A 24,079-nucleotide genomic window follows, 5' to 3' on the forward strand; every position below is an offset into this window, starting at 1 on the left:
AGCCCACTATTTTGAACTAAGCCCAAGTCTAGCTTTGAAAAGTCAACAAAAGGAGCTAGTAGGTGGTGTTGGTTAATGGTGGGGTATAGTAGTTGTATGTTTCCATTATTGTTTTGACTAGTGGTGTTGGGTAGTAGTTGGATGTTTCCATTAATATTTGTAGTAGGTTGTGTTAGCTAGTTGTTGGATGTTACCATTAATGTTTATGTCTCTTTAGAATGCTATATAAAGAGACTTATGTAAGTGTTGAAAAAACAACTCATGAATTGAAATCAAATTGCTTACTAGCATTCCTCCTCTTTGGAGAACCCTTGTGTTTGATCAAGGTAGGTTGGTGTTCGATCCAATCGATCCACCTTGCGGTGTGAAGCCCGGGTGTTAAGACTCCTTGTGTTTGATCAAGGTAGGTTGATGTTCGATCCAATCGATCCACCTTGCGGTGTGAAGCCCGGGTGTTAAGACTCCTTGTGTTTGATCAAGGAAGGTTGATGTTTGATCCAATCGATCCACCTTGCAGTGTGAAGTCCAGATGTAACATGTTACATTGTTATTATCACTTTCTTCATTATAGTTCTGCCCCTATTTGAAGATCTATTCAGTTCGTCTTGTTATGCTATTATTCTTATAATACCACTCTAGTTTCAGCCCTCTTTCACATCTAAATTTTGTTTCATCTCAAGTCTATCATATTTGAAATTGATTCCCTGTGAAAGGTCCTATTTGGCTACTGTTTTGATCAATCAAATACAGTACTACATTATTTGGTATCAGAGCCATGACAAGGAGTAAAACTTCTGGATTGGATACTGACCTTATGACACAAATGATGGGGATGTTGCAACAATTGAGCAACCAACTCACTTCAAGTCACAAGCACGAGAAAGAGAGGCGCTCAGCAATGGAGGCTAGAGTTGTTGCCTCTATTCATGCTCCACACCCTCCACCCATCAAAGAGTTACCTAAATTCAATGAGCATGCTGGTGATTCTCAAAAGGTAAAGCTTGAACACCAGGAGTTCATTCACACTAGCCATAACACAGGGCTGGTATTGGCTCCTGTTACGAGAGAAGTTACCCCTCAACCTAAGGTGACATTCCCTCCACTTATCAAACAGTAACCTTCTGATTGTCTTAAGGTGGTTCCTAATGAGTTGCCTAATGAGCTACCTCTTATGCATGATATTCTGCATGCCACTGATTTGGTATCGGGTGTTCTTGTTACGAGAGAAGTTACCCCTCAGCCTAAGGTGACATTCCCTCCACTTATCCAAGAGTTACCTTTCGATTTTCCTGAGGTGGTTCCTGATGAGTTGCCTATTGAGCTACCTCTTATGCCCGATATTCTCCATGCCATTGATTTGGTATCGGGTTCGGTGTACCAAACCTACCGACTTGTCACCTCAGCCTAGCGGAGCACAATGACTTCAAACGACAGGTGGATGAGTCACTACATAAAGGATTCATTCAATAGAGCTTAAGTCCATGTGTTGTACCATCATTACTCACTCCAAAGAAGGACAGCTCATGGTGACCACTCTGATGATGGAGACACTGAACAAACGTTGAGGCTGCCCTAACTCAAACCACCAATCACTGACATCATTGAGGAGGTTTTGGATGACTCTTACAAAACCACTCGTCGTGGCACTGGATACCATGTTTTCCTCGTAAAATGGAAGAATCGTCCACGACATGATAGTACTTGGATTCATGTTGACAATCTCGAGAAACTCGATCCCAATTGGTATGAGCGTTACATATCATTCATCCATTCGTCAGAAACGAATGTTTTCAAGCCAGGGAGAGTTGATGCAGAATTAACAGCATATACAAGGAAGAGAAAAGCCCAATGGTCAAGCCCATCAAAGCCTAAGGATATGATCCAAAACAGCCCATGGCTTGCAAGGGCTAGGACTATTGTAGTGGGATAAAATGAGCCCATGGTTTCATGGGCTTGGATTACTTTAGTGGGAGAATATCAGCCCACTATTTTGAACCCAGCCCAAGTCTAGCTTTGAAACGTCAACAAAAGGAGCTAGTAGGTGGTGTTGGTTAGTGGTGGGGTATATTAGTTGGATGTTTCCATTATTGTTTTGACTAGTGGTGTTGGGTAGTAGTTGGATGTTTCCATTAATATTTGTAGTAGGTTGTGTTTAGCTAGTGGTTGAATGTTACCATTAATGTTTATGTCTCTTTAGAATGCTATATAAAGAGACTTATGTAAGTGGTGAAAAAACAACTCATGAATTGAAATCAAATTGCTTGCTAGCATTCCTCCTCTTTGGAGAACCCTTGTGTTTGATCAAGTTAGTTTGGTGTTCGATCCAATCGATCCACTTTGCGGTGTGAAGCCCGGGTGTTAAGACTCCTTGTGTTTGATCAAGGAAGGTTGGTGTTTGATCCAATCAATCCACCTTGCGGTGTGAAGTCCGGATGTTACGTGTTACATTGTTATTGTCACTTTCTTCATTATAGTTCTGCCCCTATTTGAAGATCTGTTGAGCTCGTCTTGTTATGCTATTATCCTTATAATACCACTCTAGTTTGAGCCCTCTTTCACATCTAAATTTTGTTTCATCTCAAGTCTATCAAATTTAAAATTGATTCCCTGTGAAAGGTCCTATTTGGCTACTGTTTTGATCAATCAAATATAGTACTACATTACTACACTTTTGAGAAGATGATTACCTACTAGTTACCACAACCGGCATTATTCAATAGCACCTCTGATATTCTTGTTGCTGCTAGGCTTGTGGATGTGAATTTTGTTCACTACCGCATATGTTTCTTGTTGTTGGCTGTTTTGTTCAACATGAAGATTATTTATTGATGTTGTTGATGATTATCCCTGGGGTGAAGTTATCTCATTGCTTACTGACGTTGCCTGCTTCTTAAGGGGCCTTTTTAATATATATTAAGGAGAAGGGGTGAGACCATCACTAATGAGACTCTTCCTCAAGAAAGCTTCTCCTGCAGTTCTCTTCTCTTCTAGTACTCCATGTTATATTTTGTTTGTCAAGTTCTAATTGTTGCAACAATATTTTTTGTAAAGAAAAAGGAAGAAGTGGAACAGGAGGAGGAAATTCAAAGTAAGAGGACAAAAGATAACCAAAACAATTAGGGAAGAATTTCAAGTAGCTCGTGTAGACAACTAGGATCCTGACCTTCCTATAGGTCTATCTGGGGTCATACTTTACTCAAAACCAGGGCCATGCATGTTACTTTTCACAACCTCTCCTAAGGCCATTTCAGGCCTGCCCCCTTATTTTGCTCCTTCAATCTGCAAATGTTTACCCCTCCATACTGAGGAGTTCCTAGGCCTAAGTTGGACATGCCTGTACCATCTCAAACAACATTCTCAAAGCTTTTAACTAATCAGGACAACTCCCCCATCAGCTCTAACACATTCATTCCCTACTTTATACTTCTTAGTATCGTCACAAATCCATCTTATCACCCACATCTCTACAGACTACAATACAAAGTTTCAGTATGTGACAGCTCTTAACTGCCAAACATTCATCCTATACTTCATAGCTGGTCACAGAACAGTACACAGTTGTCACAGTGTCTAGGCATTAAGGTGCCCCAGGGGTAACGCCACACCAGCTAGGCAACAACACATTGCTAAGTGTCCAGGCACTGCACTGGTGCCTAACCTTAACAACTAGCTAACAATACTGTAGAACTTTCCTTCAAACTTTACAAAAATATGTCACTCACACAGTACTCCTAGTCACACGTCTCCAGTTTACTTACCCCACTACAATTCTAAGTGACTTATCTACATCACAACCATACTTGGGCTAAAACTAATGATTTTTACAAGTCAGAGAGGCACAAACCTCAGGAGCCATCCAACGGTATGTTCCTGTTTCTGCAGTCATCATCTCAGTAACAGATTCTTCTCTTGCAAGACCAAAATCAGCAAGTTTCACAGACTTTTGATTCTCCGTAAGTAGCAAATTGTCTGCACCATCATTTTTTTGCACACATAATTAGTAAAGGTCATCAAAATATATCCAATAAAACATACAATTTTACTTACTAATTTTCTCTTGCATGACTCAGGCAACACAACTCAACATCTCACAACTACCTACTTGGAATGTTCAAAGATAATCAATACATCTACATTTTGCTAACAAGATCAGACACCATTTAACCAGGAAACTTACATTCTCTTTTATTAAATTAGAATTCCAATATAATCAGTTATATATACTCTAATTTCCTTTTTCTAGTGTAAAAAGCATCTCCTTCACACATAAGCTACACCTAATTGACACATGGACAACAAACTTGTCCAAATTACAATTCAATAAAGTTAAGATAACAACAAATTGAATGAATTATTATTTCATTACAATCAGAGTTAGAGTCCATCGGCTAGAATTTCAGTTGATTGACCAAGATGGTTTAAATATCTAGAAATAAAGTAATGCACCATTAGCCAGAATCTTTTAGTAGCCATATACAATGTTTGAAGCATATTAAAGCTTTAACATGAATATTTTGCACTTATCCGGAATGTTGCAAAAGTTAAGTGTGGTATTAACCCATAAAATGAAAATGTAAAGAAAAAAAAGTTTAGTGGTGTTCCTCCCTCATTATCCATGCAATAGCATCCCCAGTGAACCAAAGGGGGATGCCTACAATTTTAGTAGGCCAACAAGCATAGCCTGGGTTTTCAGCAAGGAATTGGCTCAAAATTTTGTCCAGCCTCGCAAAAGTAATTTTAAAATTTTTAAGTCATGAAATCATAATGTCATGAGTGGTTTGTGCATTAATTATTCCTTCAATAGTGTGTTAGCGAAAAGACAAATTACACTTAATTTGTGCCTCAGTTTTATTTTGGTTCACCACCCATAAGCCATCTATCCCAATTAAAACCCTAAGCTAATTTCAAGGTAGAATAAATAAATACCTTAAGAAACATAATCAATAGAAATAAAAGAAATTCAACAATTATCACTACCACCCCCTAAGTTACCCCTTAGTATCAATGCCACCCAAAAACAAATCGAGATATCAGTCAAACCCCCTACTGTTCATAAATCCCTGTTAACTATTGATGTCAGGGGGTTACCTTTTCAGAAGAAAAATAAAATAAAATAAAATACCCCTCATCAAAAGAATACCATTCCTCTCAAACCACAAAAAAGTGGGACCCACCTATTAATACTTTTTTACCTTGCTCGTCATATTTTCTACACCCCCCCCGTCTACTGCCCTTTCTTCTTCATCTTCCACATCTTCTCTTGTGACTTCTCTTTTACTAGTTCTTCTTCTTATACTTTTAGCTTTCTTGTTTACAGATGATTGATGGCTGGAAATTAGTAAGATTCACATAGGTATGTTTATTAAACTATTTTTGAGAAGCTACCAATAGATACTCCTGCCCAGATAAAATCACAATTTTCCTCCACGGTACATTAGTGTAATTAATTGGTATGTTTGCTCTTCTTTCCTTTTGTCCTGTCCCAGTGGTTCTTCTGTTATTTCCAAGATGGGATTGGTTTTCTTTCCAACCATCACTTTTGGTCATCAGCTCCTGTTACGTTCTGTTCCTATCTCAAACAGCAACAGAAAAGAGAAGAAGAAACCTTGTAGCCTTGTAGGCTCATTTGACAATGAAAAGTTGTTTGTATCAATTTTATTGCAGTTTGAAATGCTTCAAAGAGAATATCCAAGCCTAATGAACCCGATTGACTGATTTTTTCAATTTGTTTTTGGGGTGGCGCAGATAATTTCCCAAAGAAATAACATTATTATATTAACCAAGCAAACTTGAGCACCTAAGAACTTTAGTTCAACATGTCATGCTTACCAGGCTTAAGATCTCGGTGTATAATCCCATTGGCATGTAGACAATCCATGGCCCGAGCAATATCAAGGGCAAAACTTATCACTACCTGAAGATCTAATAGTTTTGGACGGATACTGAGCAAATACTTGCGAAGTGACATTCCTGGCAATAGTTCTGTAGCTATCACCATTAAAGGATCCTTGCATGCTCCAATGAACTGCAAAGAGGGCGGGGGGTATGGTACTGACGTGATTAAGAGAAATTGAAACACGATAAAAGTGAGAAGAGGAGCAAATGAGTAAAACCCATCACATTATCTTCCGTAAAAAGATACAACCATCAACACACAAGGTTGGAACAGCTGAACCAACCTCAAAAACAAGTATCTACATTCTAAAAAGCATCAGTCAAAGTGGGAAGAGAGGAGAAACTGAGTAATATCCATGACATCATCCTCCAAGGGTGCATGGTCCTACCATTAATAAAGAAAGTTACAACAGCTGAATCAACTGAAGATGTATGTATTAAAATTCTTAAAAACTAAACATTCAAAGCTAAGAATATCACCTTGACAAGGTTCTCATGTTTTACTCTAGACATCATTGTGACTTCTCGGATAAAACGTCCTTCGAGTTTAGCCCTTTCTTCTGGGGTACTTCCACGATTGAGAACTTTGACAGCAATAATTTGATCACTATATCTGAATTAAAAAATAAAAGGATTACATAAAAATAAATGTAAAAAGAATAGCACCTTTAGAAAAGCAAATTATAGGCCAAAGTTATGTGCGAAATCCAGGTCGTACTGTTTTAGAAGCCAGTGGATTGCCAGTTGGCAAATTGATAGAGGCAACATTTCTCAGATGAAAATGCAAACTAATGATTTTGTGAACCTCAATTATGTAAGTATATCAAAATTACAATATAAAGCTACACATTGAATATAATTCATATAACTCTGTGTATGTGTGTGTGCTGTTCTCTTTTATTTTATTTTATTTTATTTTGGTTGGCAGTGGGAGGGAATTCAGAGGGAGATTGTGGAGGGTGGAGAAAAGCATAAGATAGCAGGGGAGTACACAGAAGAGAAAATTGAGATTTGGTAGCCCATCGTCAAAGGTTACAGTCAAGCCAAACCTGGGAGATGATATTTCTGAAGATCAGTATACCAAATTGTGTTTGTGAGTATTTAACCATGCCTAGCTATATAAAAGTAATATTTTCTCTGAAAATTAAGCACATTTTCATCTATGCATCGCATCGATCATGTTGAATAAAGCCATATATCATTCTATATCCATATGCATAAATACCTAACATGTTTGTCGAGTTGTTCGTTTGTAAACTGGAGAGGAAGGATGGAACCAAACACAAAAAGGTTTGTCCTGAACTCAAAAGAGTAAAAGAAGCTTGCACCATCCAATAATGTAAGTTAAAAATGTCCATATTCAGACAATGGAGTGCCTTCTGGGTAAGCAAGCAATATTACCATAGTTAGCATAAAAAAATATCATCAGGGACAGAATCCTAATATAAATTTGAGAAAGCCCATGAATGAGAAAGATAATGAGAGGTATGTGAATTGTGATTGACCAATGGTTTTAGCCATTGAGTGATGAAAGCAACTAATAGCAGATACAAACAGCACCACAAGTAAAAGCCAGAATTTACCTTCCTTTATAAACTTTCCCATGGGCACCCTCTCCGATTTTGGACCCAACAAATAGTAATTTTGGGTCTATCAGCAGTTTCTCATCAATCTGGAACTCTGCGGTTGCGATCAACCCATTGGGTATGTCTGATTGTTTCTCTAGGAGACCACCACAATCAACAGAGTTCTCCCTCACGGCGGTCCTCTTATGTTCCCCTTCGTCTCCACCTTCTCTGCTCTCCTCTCCACAACTCATTCTGCACTCTCAATTGACTCCCAAGCACTTCATTTATCTTGTCCCCCTACTCCAACACCTGTATGCTCCTCCTGCTCAGCCGTCGCAACTTGCAGGAATTTATTTGTTGAAATTATCACCATCCATCAAGCATCAGACGAGGACATTAACCCTCCAAAGCTTCTTAGCTTTTTCTTGACACAAAATTAACTATTCAGACCAGAAAGGGAAATCCTTCCACAGACACAACAGAAATCCACTGCTAGAATTCCACTTAACTCTCAAAGAACTCCCCTAAACCCGTAAAAACCCAAACAAGCATTTTAACCTCGGGTACAATAACTGAAGCTGTCACGAAATCCATACACAGTGGCCATAAATATCAGGAAACCCCATAAAAGATTACAAAAGAGTTCGCATCCCCCGCCGCCGCTGCTGACTGTGTTTTAGATCAAAATCCACAATCAACTTGAAGAATGAAAAGGAAAAACGCAGATAGAAAATCTGGAGAGCTGGATACGCTTTCAATTGATGTTGCAATTGGGAAATTCTCTGCAACTGGACTCTCACTTGATAATATTTAACAACTAGCCCTAAGAATTTCTTTCGCTTATTCTTACTTCGTGTCGGTCTTAAAAAGTCATGCTTTCTGAGTCGGTACTGGTGAAAGTAAGCGTCTCCGTGAAGATATTCCCTGTGATGTGTTTCTTCCCTCTGCACTGGTCAGGCTTTTAATGGCTTTGGAAAACTTGAAGGGCGAGTTGAGACCTGAGAGTGGAGGAGCATGGAGAGGGTCGCCAATGAGGAAACAAGGCTAGTGACTACTGGTTAAACCAAGTAGCTTATGCAGAAAAGACACGTGTAGAGTAGCTAGAAAATTCAGGTCAATATAAAGTCCACACGAGCTTCTATCATGAGAGAACAACGTGCTCCTTTGTTGGTTTTGAACCACACACTAAGGAATAGGTCCCACATGGGACCACTAACATTTTTATTTTAAATTTTTTAATATATATAATTTATAAATGAATCTTACATTTTTACTGTAGGATTGAAAATCATTTTCAGAGCACATTCATCCATTCTCATAAAAATATGGTCTCATCATATAAATGGGCAAAGGATTAGCTGCTGGTTTTTAGTTTTGATCCTTTTTTTTCCTTTTTTCATTTTTTCTATTTTTCATTTTTTCTTTATTTTATTTTGGTTAAAATGTTGTCAATTGTTTGGGCTGGTGCTTTTGATTACGTTTTATGCTCATATTTCTTTGTGGTTCACATTTCCTTTTTCTCCTGTTTTTTCTCCTTTTGTATCTATGATGATAGACTTTAGTCAACTTTCCACACTACGTCTATTCACCTGCAAAGTATGAAAAGAGAGTCTGTTGACCAAAAAAAAAAAAAATGAAAAGAAAGTCGAATGAGACTTGGCCCGGAGGTGGTGAGTGAACTTTGATACACATTTGCAAAACCCAACTCCAAGAGATGGTCCTTGAAACACTATGAGAAACAAGCTAACAGTATATGGTTCACCACTGTTTACCTCTTCAGGGTCCAAATGTATAGGTAGAACCGTAGAACTTCAACCTCAACATTCTCTACTCTCACTAGGTGTTTCCTATGTCAAGCTAAGTAATGTTGCATCTCAAGTGCATGTTCTTTGGTTTGACTTGAGGTACATTACAGACAGATGCAAAGTTAATGAATTGCCTGTCATTCATGGTTGGTCGCTTGGTGATACAAAGAAAATTGTGCTGAACCCATCGGACCGGGTTCACTGTCCACATCCCGGTCAGACCATGGCTGGGACCTACCAAAACCTAATGAATCAATCATGAGGGTGCCGTATTCCAGTTACCAATCCGGTATGGCCTCCCGAACTTTGCGGTAGATGAAGCTGACTTGTAGAAGGACTCTAATAGTAAAGCGGTGAAAGAATCATGCTAAGACTAGGTAACTGGTTGCATCCCCGAGTATCTAGGGAAAACCCTAAGATCGGACGACCACCGAAGGAGATCGAGAATTCATTCGACGGACGAAGATCAGAGGTAAAATCTATATAAACCAAGAACGTACAACCTCTCAGGTATCTGAATCGTTTCCCAATTATGTATTCACTGTTCTTTTGCTCTACAATTAGCCAAAGCCTTTGTGATCAGTCCAGTTACTGACTTAAGCTTCGGAGGTGGCCTCCTGACCCCACGGTCGGACCACGTCTAACTCTTTCTTGCAGGATTACGTCAAGGAGTCCGGCGGCTTAACAGAATTTGGAAGCATCATCTGGCGCCATCTGTGGGAAACGCTTCGAGAAGTCATGGTGACTAGATTAGTAGCAGCAGCAGCGGCTTTACAAGAAATAAATGTTCGTCCTCAGGTAGGAGATATTCCGGTTGTTAGACCTGAAGGAAGCAGACTCCCAGAGGTCCAAGAGGAAGGAAGGGAAGAAAATCAAGACTCTCCCAATCCTCTCCAACAACAAATGGAGCAGTTACAGATCCAGTTCTTGGAGATGCAGCAAACACTCCGTGTGTTGGCAAGACAGGTGATTGCACCTCAAGCACCTGATCAAATAGAGGCGAGAGGACGTGCACGAGAGGCAGTCTTGGTTCCACCATTAATTCAGGTACCAACACTTTCTCGTCATGTAGATGGACAGCAAGGTGAAGGCCAGAATTATGGTCAGAACCATCAAAAAGATCGTCAAGATCGAATCTGAGAAGTGAGAGCCGGCAAACCACCCGGAAGAGATGATCGGCACGATAGGCCGCAGGCAAGCCGAATGGGAATAGCGACGAGGCAGCGAAGGGGAGTCCGCACCCACTCACCAACCTCAAGACGTATGGGAAGAGGAACTATCCGGATGGAAGATGGACGATCACTACATATTGGCCGAGAGCTCGCCAATATAAACCAAAGATTGGAGCAACTCTCTCGAGGAAGAAAGGCCGATGATATTTGTGAAACCCGGCTCTACCTTAACCCGGATACTCTATTGTCTGTAGGTCTGAAGACCCGAAGTAGAAGTGAAAGTCAACTATGGGCCATATCAGTAGAAGACATAGTGTTCGACTCTGAACCTATGGAGATTGACGATGATGCCCCATACTTGAAGACAGTGTTGGATTTAGAAAAGAGACTATGTGAAACCCAGCCCTAACCTTGACCCGGAAACCTTGTTATTTGTAGGTCCGATGACCCGAAGTAAAGTAAGAAGTCAGCTTTGGGCCATCCCAGGAGAGGACTTGGTGTCTGGCTTTGAATCCATGAAGGTTGATGATGAGGTTCTATTTATGGAAACAGAATCCTGATGAAGATCTAATTAGTTGATGGACTTGGAGTGATCTCTATCTTGGTTTGAAGGCATTTCTACCTACTAGGTGAGTCACTTGACTTGTGTGCAAAACCTCTTTAGGTTTGGATTTGATCTGGGCCTTCAATTCCCTGTTTTGGCCTTCTTGTCTGCATTGGTCGACTGATTGGTCGGCGGGCGATCGACCAATCCACTCGACCAATGGGTCTTGTCTTTGGCAATTAGGTTGATTCTTGCTCTATTTAAGTCTAACCTCGAGTCCACTTCGTATTTGCTGCCTCCAAACCCTCCGGAATGAACCAAAGACCTCCGCAAGTCATCTCTCTTGCATCCTTGGAGTTTTCTTGGCGGATCTTCGTCGGAACTCTTCTTTTTGCATCAAAAGGTATGTCTACTCTCTCTTCTTCTCCTCCATCTTTGTTTTTCTTTCCTTTTGAGTTGAGACAGTAGAAGAGATGCTGCATCCTCCGTTGCAAACATCTCCGAACATGTTCTCATGATCATCCTAAGGATTTAAGGCTAGAACAATGATCTTAACCATGATCATTGCAAGCTTTTGAAGGATTCATGATCAAACCATGATTTAATCTCGTTAATTTCCTAATCGAATTCCGATCTCTTTGGATCTTCTTTCATTGATCATGTTAGTGGTTAATGGTTGTGTGTTCTTTCTATGATCCATAATCCATAGAATTCTAGTTGTTCTCTTCTACCTTACTATGTGTTCTTCATGATGCATGATAGTACATATATGGTAGGTTTATTTCCTATTTAGATTTATGCTCTAAGCCTTATTCCATGAAGACCTATGCATGTTTTCATGTTTTCATTACCAAAGCAATGATCCATCCTCCTATTGTTCTTGTCCTTGTTTTCTATTTCAAAATTCATCAAGATCCATGTTTGATTTATTTATGGTAAGTTTTGTTTCCTAATTTGGATCTTGATACCTTGATTTGATTAGTGTTTTGAGGTCCCCTATATGCTAGAATACTACTGATGTAGTCTACCCCTTGATTAGTACCCTTTGAACCACCAAATTCGGATTTCATATCTCAAAACTCCGATTTTATAAGCTCTCATGCATTGGTGACCGATTGGTCGCTGGACCATCGACCAATCCACTCGACCAATGAGTACAGCAACTCAGAATGGCATTTCGGATGTTTTGCTATATTTTCGTTAGGGATCTTTCCTAATATGTTGTATATACTTGTTTAGGACCTTCTTCTCAAGTTTGCCAAGATCTTACTTGATTTCTTAGGATTCTTTGCGAGTTATAAAAGGTAAGGATGGTTATTTCCTTAATTACATAGATAGCATGAATCTAGTTTCTATATTTGAATATCATTAATATGTTTCTTAAATTAGATTCTTACAATGATATACTACTGTTGCATAACTTTGATTACGGTAGCATTACTTATTCATATTGAATTGATTCATGTATGATTTACTTACCAATGTTATACAAATGATTGTAAATATTGATTTCTTCCAATATGGAGTTACCATATATGTGATGATATGAATTGATGCATGTGTATGCTACGTATGGTTTGGAAAGGAGAGGTGTCCTTGACATCGTCCTTGGACTACTACGGGAATATTATGGGATGTTTCCGGAGATGCCCTCCGGACACCTTCCTAAAGCTGTTGGATGACATATATAGGATTGTCTAGTAGTGTTTGGCTAGGATGTCTGTTATGTCAGACCCTAATCGGAGGGGTATTGAGACCGAACGACCCGTGGTAGCAATGGGGATTCATGGGCGCTCAAGACCGGTAACCAACCCGTGAGAGGACAGGAATCACATTGTGGGGGCCATTATTGGTAGGGTTGCATATGGTTAGACTTGGGCTCACGGGCGCTAAGACCGGTAACCAACCCGTGAAAGGACGTGAGAGCTTCCCATTACCATATGTGGATGATCGATAGGGTTGGTGAGTCCGTAGTCGGGGACTATGAGGACTCTAGTGTGAAGGATACCGGAAAGGATCGTCGGGGACGAGGAATGGAAGATATCGGATCGACTTGATGTAACCAAGTAGAAGACTTGCATTTGGCTAGGTATTACCACGACATGCGCCGCACTATACCAAATGGTTGTGAGAGAGTGTGTTGACTAACCCCCGCCAAGGTTTGTCCGAGGGATGAAGGACCCATTACCAATCGGTCGCCCGAGATATCTTAAATGGTTGGAGGGAATCCAAGATATCTTAAATGGTTGAGGATGTGAGTGGACTTTCCTAAAGAAGTACGGTGCATGACTTAAAGCATGTCCGCCAATAGAGACCAGCATACATAGAGTTAGAATCATTCATTCATTGTTTGTCTCATATCATATTGCATTATGTTTGTTGGAACTGCCATTATGTTATTATGGATTTTAACGCCTCGAGTTTCTTTGAAACTCATTCCTATTGTACAATGTTGTTAGACTATCCTGCAGGCACGGAATACTATGACGGTCCCTATGAGGAAGCCAAGGCGAAGAGACATATCTCCGGAAGGTGATTGCGGTTACCACAATTACTCAAGATCCCACGGGTGGTTATGCTCCGTACGATGCAGTCCGACCATTGAGTGGAAGCGCCTTGTGCTAATGAGATCTACACCTACAAGGATGTCGCTATAAAGTGGAGAATAATTTAGTTACCCAATGTACTGCTCGGGATTAGCTATCTAGTTTATTCTTTCGAGCTACCACGGATGAAAGTGGGATTTTGCTCACTTACACGTGACACTCGATTATATCTATTATTCCGTTTGTTACGATTCATTCTTTCTTATTGAATCTATGATTTATCCTCCGCACTCTTGTTATGGTTGTTCATAATTATGTTATTGTTTATGTGGGAGGTTGATCACTCGATACCTGATCTTCGGGCTGTGGATCACACTCTCGGGTATGCCAGATAGGGTACCGGCTGGGAGGGCGTGACAGACTACGCCTTGATGAAGAGAAGATTGGTTGATGACCATAGAGCTTGGTTGGATATGATTTGAAGCCATTTTTTTATGCTAGGTAAGTTATAGTTTATGTGTTTAAAGTTTCGTTTGATTCCGAGTAGTGAAAGGCCCTCAAATTCCTGTTTCAGACTAAGTTGACAGTCTGGGTCGACTGGGCCAGTCTACCCAGCCAATCGACCCAAGGTTGCTGAACTCGAGTAGAATCTTCTGTTTAGGTTATCTTGCTATATATACCTCATAACTTCGTGATTTTAGTATTCCTAGCCTCCAAAACACTTAGAGAACGAATGGAACTCATCTCCAAGCCTCCAAAAGTGTTGAAGAATACCAAACCTTGCAAACTTGCAAGTTCTCTCTCTTGTTCTTCAATCAAAGGTTAGTAATCTTACTTCTATGATATTGATTTATTCTTTCCATGATCTTTCTCTTCTCTAATCTGAGATTATGAAGAAGACGTTGAATCTCTGCAATTGTATCTTCTACAATCTCCATTCATTCTCATATTATGATCATCATAATCAATTCTGTTGGTGCAACCTAGAGGGGGGGTGATTAGGTTGCAACTAGTGGATTGTCCCAATTTTTCAGTTTGTGCGGAAATACACGGTAAATTGAAAATTCAAATGAAACTAAACAATACAAGCAACCACAACACGAGATTTATAGTGGTTCGACTATACAAGTCTACGTCCACTCCTCTTTGGCCTCAAGAGAGTATTCCACTATTGATTCTCTTTCAATACAATGGGTAGAGATCAAACCCTTACAATAATCTTTGTTGCGGGGCAAGAGAACCCTTTACAATATTTGTTTAACAAGCAGGGCAAGAGCACCCCTTAACAATCTTTGTTTACGGGCAAGAGCACCCAAGCAATCTTTGTTCACGGGCAAGAGCACCCAATGACCAATTCTAATCTACCAACCTAGACTAGAATTGAAACAGTTACAAAGGAAGGATGTTACCTTAAGAGGTGTGACACTTTACCTCTTGTGTGAATGTGATGCAATGTGAGTTGTATGCTCAAATGGAAATGTATGCACCACCGACGCCTTCAATCACCTCAAGCTTGGCTTCCACAAACTTAGAAACACCTTGGTATATTTCTTCAAGGTTGGGAGAAGGTGAAAGGCAAAGCACAAGGCTTTCTTGCAATGTGAGAGCTTTTGGATCACTTGGGGAGTGGGTGATCAAGTGTAAGTGTTGTTACACTCAAATGAGGTGAATTGGGTTTATATAGAGCACCTTTGAGTGCCAAAATCCAATCCCCAACGGATAGAAAACGGACACATTTTTGTCCTGTTTTTCAGCCCAGACGGACGTCCGTCTGGTCAGACGGTCATCCATCTCAAAAGTATCCGTTGCAAATAGCTGTAGAGGATATATTCTCTTTAAACTAGCCGTTATAGTCAAATCTGGGCCAGACGGACGTCCGTCTGGCCTGGATTGGCAGACGGACATCCGTCTCGCCAGATGATCATCCGTCGGCCTGGACTGGCTCAGACGGACATCCGTCTGCCAGACAGAAATTCCGTCTGGCCTTCTGTTGTTTTCTGAGAAACAGAGTTATCAATACAGACGGACATCCGTCTGCTCAGACGGCTGTCCGTCTGAACTCTATTTTGCTGACTTAAGTTGGGGCTGGGACATGGCTTGGGTTTTTGGACTTTTTGGTCAACCCTAAGCATTGTACACCTCACTAACATGTCCTAGGTCACTCTAGTAAAATGAATTACATATAATTAATGCATTTATATGAATGTGTATGCGAGAGTGTCCTAAGCCCTAATTCAACCTAAGTCTTGATCTTCGACTTAATCTTCGACTTGATTTTGTGCAACGGTCTTCATGTCCATCTTGGTATGGTCATCTTGACTTAGACTTCATGTCCATCTTCATGTCTATCTTGGCATGATCTTGGCTTTGACTTGCATATGGCTTTGACTTGGAGTTGGTCCACTTGTTCTCATTTTGAATTAAAACATCATAACTCAATATAGCCATTAGTAATTCATGCTTATTATCATCAAAACCAATAGAGGCTGATGTGGCAAATGCTGGCATGGCATTTCCCAACAAATTCTTACCATGATTCTTATGTTTTCTACATGCATCTATGATCATATTCTTATTTTGATTTCTTCTAGCATTACAGATGCCTCTCCATGATTATTCATACCTCTGATTTATTGTATTCATGTACTAGAATGAGATCTCATCATCTCTAGTTCATCTCTTTCATTCATAGCATGTTTTCAATGAAAACCATGATTTTTACCAAAATAGAAAGTATGATTTCAAATTAGTAAGTAATGGTTTTAATCGTTGTTTGATGTCTAAAATATGCTTTTTAGTCTTAGACTACTGTGTTAGACATTCTCTCCAAGTTTCATAGCATTCCGGATTGTATAGAATAGGTTTCGGATCAAAATACTGTTTTTGGACTCGGATTATTCTCTGGGCAGATTGCTTGGGTCGACTGAACCAGTCAACCTAGCCAATCAACCCGCAGTGACAGAATTAGATTTCTCCGTCCATTTCACTTCGATTGATGCTCATTCTTTTAGGACTACTTCCTAATGACTGTATGATGCTATTCTAGGGTTTGTTTGCTAACTTTGGATTCATCCTCTTGTCCGTTCGGAATATATTTGAGTCTATTTAAGGTAAGGACAGTTGTTACCATATTAACATAGATTGCATAGATTTAGTTTCTAGTTTGGGAACTACTTAGATTTGTTACTGTTATGATAGTTTCTATTATGATATGAATGCTGTAAGTACAGTAGGATCTTATTTCCTTATTTACTTTATGTACTTGATCATCTATGAATACATACTCATGTATGTTGTATGTTCATTTGATCTTGTCTTATTATACTCTTTCATTTGATGAGATATCTGTCGTGGATGATATGACTGAATTATGATTGTGATTGTTTAGGTATGATTTGGGATTGGGGAATGTCCTTTCGACATTTCTGTCCTTGGACATCAGTGGGAATAGTATGGGATATTTCCAATGTTGCCCTTTTACGCTTTCCCAGATTATTAAATGTCATACCTAGGATTTGTCTAGCAGCGTATGGCTAGGATATTCCTTGTTATATCAGACCCTATTCGGAAGGGTATTGAGACCAAGTAACCCGTGGTAGCAGTGGGGGTTTATGGGCGCTCAAGATCGGTAACCAATCCGTGAGGGGACATAGATCACATTGTGGATACTTGTGAGAGGCCATTTATTGGTAGGGTCGCATTTAGTAGACTTGGGCTCATAGGCGTTCAAGACCGGTAGTCAACCCGTGAGAAGACATGAGAGCTTCCCGTCTATTACTTGTGGATGACCAATAGGGTTAATGAGTCCGTAGTCCGAGTTGGTTGTAGCCATAGGATACGCTGACTCTAGTGTGAAGGATACTGGAAAGGATCACCAGGGGCGAGGAATGGACGTATATGGATCTGAGTTGATATAACTAAGTAGATGACTTGCATTTGGCTCGGTTTTACCCTGACATGCGCCAATACTTAGACCAAACGGTGATGTGAGAGAGAGGTGACCTAAACCCCAGCCATGGATTGTCCAAGATGGATGAAGGCCCCTTTGCCAACCGAGGATGAGTGAATTGAGACCTACCCAAAGAAGTATGGTGCTATGACCCGAGGGATGTCAGACCCACTACCAAACGATGTTGTGTGATTGAGACCTTCCCAAAGAAGTATGGTGCTATGACTTAAAGCATGTCTGCCTATAGAGACCAGTATACATAGAGTTAGATTCATACATTCATTGTCTGTTTCATATCACATTGCATCATGCTATGTTCTGCAATCATGTTATTTACATTGTTGTGGATTAACTTGCCTTGCTGAGTTCTTTTGAAATCACCCCTTTTTGTGCAATATCTTTTGTTAGATTACTCTACAGGTACTGAGTGTCACATCCACCCAGCCGGTACCCTATCTGGCATACCCGGGATGTGATCCACAGCCCCAAAGATCCTTAGTCCAGGGACCATACCACCCACATCGACGATAACACAATCATGAACAATCAATATCAAGCTAAGCAATTGATAATAATAGAATTCGGAAATGAGATACCAAAATAAATCAGAGTGCTGAAATAAATATCTTATCAGATAAGATAAAAAGGCAGTGGGCGGAATCCACTCCTTCAATCAAACGGAAAGTGTGGTCAAATCTAGTTAATTACAATCCCAATTTATAAGGATAAATCAAAAGTTATTACAAATTCTCCAAGTTTAACAGACACAAAAGAAAGGGGGTGGGCATCTACTCATAAGTCTCCTCTACAACATATAAGTTCTCTTCAAAAGTGAAGACCATAGAGATCCAACATGGCTGCTCCCAAACTATCCAAGGGCTAACCCTGATACGCCGAAGGATCTTCTTCGGTACCGTCACCAAAGTCTTCATTGTAGCTAGCCTCCGGATAGTGGTATGGGGTATCCGGGTCCGCCTCGGGGAACATACCATCTGAATAATCACCTGTAGAGTAGTCTAACAAAACATTGCAACATAAAAGGAATGAGTTCAAAAGAACTCAGCAAGGTAGTTATTCCACAACACATAAGCCACATGATAACAATAATAAAATAATGCAGATGATATGAGACATATGAATGCAATATGATTCTAACTCTAAGTATGCTGGTCATCTAGAGTAGACATGCTTTAAGTCATAGCACCATACTTCTTTAGGTCGTATGTCACTCCCCCTCAATCATACAAGATATCTTGGGTCTGCCAAGGTAATTAGGTAAAGTCCTCTCAAACCATGGTAGGGGATTTGGTCACCACTCTCTCTCATCACCGTTTGGTCTAAGTATTGGCGCATGTCAAGGTGAAGCCTAGCCCAATGCAAGCCATCTACTTAGTCATGCCAAGTCAGGTTCAGATACTTCCATTCCTCCCCCTCCAAGGATCCTTTTCAGTATCCTTCACACTAGAGTCACGGATATTACTCGCCGGACTCACCAACCCTATTGGTCATCTGCATATAGTAAACGGGAAGCTCTCATGTCCTCTCACGGGTTGGTTACCGGTCTTGAGGGCCCATGAGCCCAAGTCTATCCATATGCAACCCTACCAATAAATGGCCCCTTTCGGGTATCCGTAGCATGATTTATGTACTCTCAAGGATCATCTCACCGGTGTCGATCCCATCAAATCATACACTACCACGGGTCGTTCGGTCTCAATGCCCTTTTGATTCGGGTCTGACATGACAGGGACATCCTAGCCAACACCACTAGACAAGTCCTAAGTATGTCATTCAATAACCCGGGAAAGCGTCGATGGGCATCTTCGGAGAACATCCCATACTATTCCTGTAAAATCCAGCTCAAACCTAATCAGGACACCCTATTTATTTTGGGATAAAGAAAGACTCGTTTGATGTTAGACCTTAAAGTTGGACCTTGATTTCATTATTTTTATCTTTGAAAGCCTTAGTAAGTTATGCCAGACCTTTCCCTGAGGGTAGATCTGTAATATCCGGCCTTATCCTAACCTTGACCCGGCCCGGAATCTGTTATGTTTGTAGATCCAATGACCCAAAGTGGTGGGAGAAGTCCTTGTGGACCCTTTTGGTTGATGATTTGGTGTCGGAGCCCAAGCCCTTGGACATTGACGATGATGCCCCTCACTTGAGAGCATTGTCAGTGTTAGTTTTGAATCTGCGCACCGAAGAGGGGTGAATTAGTTGAAATACCTAATGAACTCCTGTGCTCAATCCAAATATATTTCCCGAAACTAGACTTCTTGATGAACTTGTAGGAGAAAATCCCACTCAATTTGACCCCATATAGCCCTCCAAATCCCTGTCCGAAGTTGCTGAACTATGTCTGGCAGATTCTGCTAGCGCATCGAAGAAGGTGAGCTTAGTTTGTGGACCTAATGAACTCCCATGCTTTATCCAAAGGTATTTCTGGAAACTAGACTTCTTTATTGACTTGTAGGAGAAAACCGCACTCAATTTGACCTTGTATAGCCCTCCGAATCCACATCCGAAGTTGCTGAACTATTCCTGAAAATTCTGTTGAAACTACTGTTGGTTGATACTGTTGGTCGATACCATCAACCCAAGGTATCGACCCAACAAGCCCATATTCGAATAAAAAGGTGCTTTTTGGATATTCCTTCCTCCTTTTAAGTGAAAACTCGAACCTAAAACATTATTTCACTCTTTTCAACATTTGAGAAAGTGGGAAAGCTCCTCTAAGCCTCCTCCTTGGCTTGGGTGTTGATCTTCTTCAAGAATCCATTGTCTCTCTTCTCTAATCTCTTCTAAAAGGTATGACTCTCTCTCCTAGTCTCTTTCTCACTCATCTTTACTCTCATTTCTGATGTTGGGAACATGGCCAAGGTGCTGCAACCTTGCAAACACCTTGCCATGAGTCTTCTTTACCTCATACATTAATGTTTTCAACCATCTTGCTATGTCCCACTTACCTCTTGATCAATTAATATACATTTCCATGATTTGTTGCTTACCAACTTACTTTATTTACCAAAATTGAGATGAAGCCTATGATTAACCTAATCTATACCTTGCATATGATTTCAATATTGCTCCTAAGTTAGTCCCTACCTAATCCACTATGTTTTCCCCCAATTTGCATTAAGAAATAGCCAATGCCATGATTAACAACTCTTGAACTTGATATGCCAATTTGGGGATTTCTAATTGGACCATTGGATTATGTTAATTCTTTGATAATTAGTGTCTCTATATTGTGTTTGAACTGTTCCCCAAGTTTCGTATCGATCCGAGACCCAAAAGACCAATTTTGAGCCAAAACCCAAAAATCCAACTTGCTGTCCAAGACTCTTTGGGTCGATACTTGTTGGTCGATACCATCGACCCAAGGTATCGACCAACAAGGTTGTTGTCAGCAACTTTTGCCCAGTTTTGATCCATTCGATCTCCGATTGTTTTGATTTCTTCTCTAATCCTTCATGTATGTTTGTTTAGGGCTTTAAGACTATAATTGGACCATTCTCTTGTGACTTCGGATCATCTTCTTCACAATTTGAGGTAAGGACGGTTATTGCCATATAACATAGACTGTATGACTTTTACACTGTTGTTGGTAACTTAGTAGACTTAACTTATTAATTGATTTTAGACATCATATGACTACTGTAGTTACCTTATGACAGTAGTACCATGCTTAATTTCTTGGTTTATCATGTTTACATATTCTTGTCATTTATTTATACACTGTATCATGAGATGTTATGACATGTTTTCAATATGATAATGTATTGTTGATATGTAATGGATGGAAATAAGCATGTGATTGCTTAGGTATGATTTGGGATTGGGGAGTGCCCTATTGGTACTTCTGTCCTTGGACATCGGAGGAAATAGTATGGGATGTTCTCCGAAGATGCCCATCGACGCTTTCTTGGATCATTGGATGACATACATAGGACTTGTCTAGTGGTGTTCGGCTAGGATGTCCTTATCATATCATACCCGAATCGGAAGGGCATTGAGACTGAATGACCTGTGGTAGTAGTGTGGATTTGTGGGCGCTCAAAACCGGTAACCATCCCGTGAGAGGACATAAATTGCATTGCGGATACCGGAAATGGACCATTTATTGGTAGGGTTGCAAATGGCTAGACTTGGGCTCACGGGCACTCAAGACCGGTGAAATGATCCGTGATGGGACGTGAGAGCTTCCCGTCTACTATTTTTGGATGACCAATAGGGTTGATGAATCCGGTGGGTAATATCCGTGACTCTAGTGTGAAGGATACCGGAAAGGATCCCGAGAGGGGAGGAATGGACGTATCTGGAACTGACATGATATGACTAAGTAGATGACTTGCATTGGGCTAGGCTTTACCTTGACATGTGCCAATACTTAGACCAAATGGTGATGTGAGAGAGTGGTGACCGAAACCCCCAACCATGGATTTGTCCGAGAGGGATGCAGGACCCAATTTCCCCCGGTGATGAGTGACTGAGACTACCTAAAGAAGTTTGGTGCTACGACTTAAAGCATGTCTACAATAGATGACCAGCATACTTAGAGTTAGAATCATATTTGCATCTTATGTCTTATATCATATTGCATCATGCTATGATGTGCATCATATGATTTATGTTATTATGGAATAACTTTCCTTGCTGAGTTCTTTTGAACTCACTCCTTTTTGCAACATATTTTGTTAGACTTTTCTGCAGGTACTACTACTGTTGGCTGTGACGGTCAACACTTTGGGGACTAAGTTGGTGACTCATACCACTTTGGCTATGGTGACTACCTCTGTGAAGGCTATTAGTTCAAGACTCATATTTGTCAGGAGTAGATCCGGCATGGCTTAGTTTCTTATGATTATGTTATTGAGGAGACATTGTATAAGTTAGAAGAAACTGTAACTTAGTTGCTTACATTTTTATTTCCCTTCTTTGGAGATCTGATTGTAACCTTTACTTTATTTCGACCTACCTTCCGCTGTTATTGTATAATGGGTTTCCCCCCTTCTTTTCACACATTGACTATTTATGTTATTGGTATCATTTTTCCGCACTCTGATGTTCTTTGTGATCCTTTTGAGATCCTTTCTTGACTTTTATCATTAAATTAGTTAAATATAATGATTTGTTCTTGCTTTTGATTATATTATTGTGCTAAGTGGCTATGATTGTTCCTAAACTTGATCGGCAGGACCCTGATTCACTCCCCGAGTAATCCAGATAGGGTACCCCCTTGGTGGATTTAGGGCGGGATGTGACAATTCCCTCCGATGTCCAACGACGAAGCACCCAGTAGGGCACTCCTCAATCCCAAGTTATACTTAGACAATCACATGCCCAAGTCCATCATATCAATTCATAAGATACATCATCAAAGTAGAAATCAAATTCATAACATTGACATAGTTCATCATATATTGAAATTGATAAACATAATAAGGCATTGTAATGGAACTAATGTAAACACATTGTTACTGTCGTAAGACATATGCAGCAATTCTAAAATAGTAAGAATATGAGATAAAGACTATGTTCATTAGATTAGGAACATCAGGCCAAAATCACACATCCTATGTAATTATGGTGATAACTATCCTTACCTTGAGTTGGAGAAGAAGATGGTCCAAGATCACAAACAAGTGGCCCAATTAGTCTTAGAACCCTAAACAAACATATATGAAGGATTAGAGAAGAAATCAAAACAATCGGAGATTGAACGAATCAAAACTAGGCAAAAGTTGCTGACAGCAACACTGTTGGTCGACATCTTGGGTCGATGGTATCGACCCACTGTATCAACCCAAAGGGTCTTGGACAACAAGTTGGGTTTTTGGCTCAAAGTTGGTCTTCTGGGTCTCGGATCGATACGAAACTTGGGGAACAGTTCAAACACAATATAGAGACACTAATTATCAAAGAATTAACATCATCCAATGGTCAAATTAGAAATCCCCAAATGAGCATATCAAGTTCAAGAGTTGTTAATCATGGCATTGGCTATTTCTTAATGCAAATTGGGGGAAAACATAGTGGATTAGGTAGGGAATAACTTAGGAGCAATATTGAAATCATATGCAAGGTATAGATTAGGTTAATCATAGGCTTCATCTCAGTTTTGGTAAATAAAGTAAGTTGGTAAGCAACAAATCATGGAAATGTATATTAATTGATCAAGAGGTAAGTGGGACATAGCAAGATGGTTGAAAACATTAATGTATGAGGTAAAGAAGACTCATGGCAAGGTGTTTGCAAGGTTGCAGCACCTTGGCCATGGTCCCAACATCAGAAATGAGAGTAAAAGATGAGTGAGAAAGAAGACTAGGAGAGAGACTCATACCTTGAGAGTAGAGCAAGAGAGTGGAAGTGAGTAGTTGGCAATGATTAATGGGGAAGATGCTTCACCATTACCAAGGAGGTGTTCTTGAGAGGCTCTTCCACGTTCTCAAGAGTTGCAATCATTGGAATAGGGCTCTAACCACGAGGAATGATTAAATAGAGTGAAGAATATTCCAGAGAATCTTTAAATTTGGGGCCAGCATGTGTTGGTCGATACATTGGGTCGATGGTACCGACCCACAGTATCGACCCAAA

At 40.2% G+C, this 24,079-nt stretch overlaps 1 protein-coding gene across 1 annotated transcript in view; it reads right to left on the reverse strand.

The window, feature by feature from the left end:
• Nucleotides 1-8,531, reverse strand: part of LOC149022409 (serine/threonine-protein kinase STY13-like) — a 31,331-nt gene extending 22,800 nt beyond the window's left edge. The window contains exons 1-4 of the mRNA XM_089150526.1: nucleotides 7,479-8,531; nucleotides 6,376-6,508; nucleotides 5,830-6,025; nucleotides 3,845-3,969 (exon numbers count right to left, since the gene is read on the reverse strand). Of these exons, the coding sequence (XP_089006652.1) occupies nucleotides 3,845-3,969; nucleotides 5,830-6,025; nucleotides 6,376-6,508; nucleotides 7,479-7,714 (690 nt within the window). The 5' untranslated portion in view covers nucleotides 7,715-8,531. The remainder of the gene's footprint in view (nucleotides 1-3,844; nucleotides 3,970-5,829; nucleotides 6,026-6,375; nucleotides 6,509-7,478) is intronic.
• Between the last annotated feature and the right edge of the window lie 15,548 nt (nucleotides 8,532-24,079).

This window comes from Hakea prostrata, chromosome 3 (genome assembly GCF_041222555.1).
Source record: "Hakea prostrata isolate BN-2017 chromosome 3, UWA_Hpros_2, whole genome shotgun sequence".
Classification (NCBI taxonomy): domain Eukaryota; kingdom Viridiplantae; phylum Streptophyta; class Magnoliopsida; order Proteales; family Proteaceae; genus Hakea; species Hakea prostrata.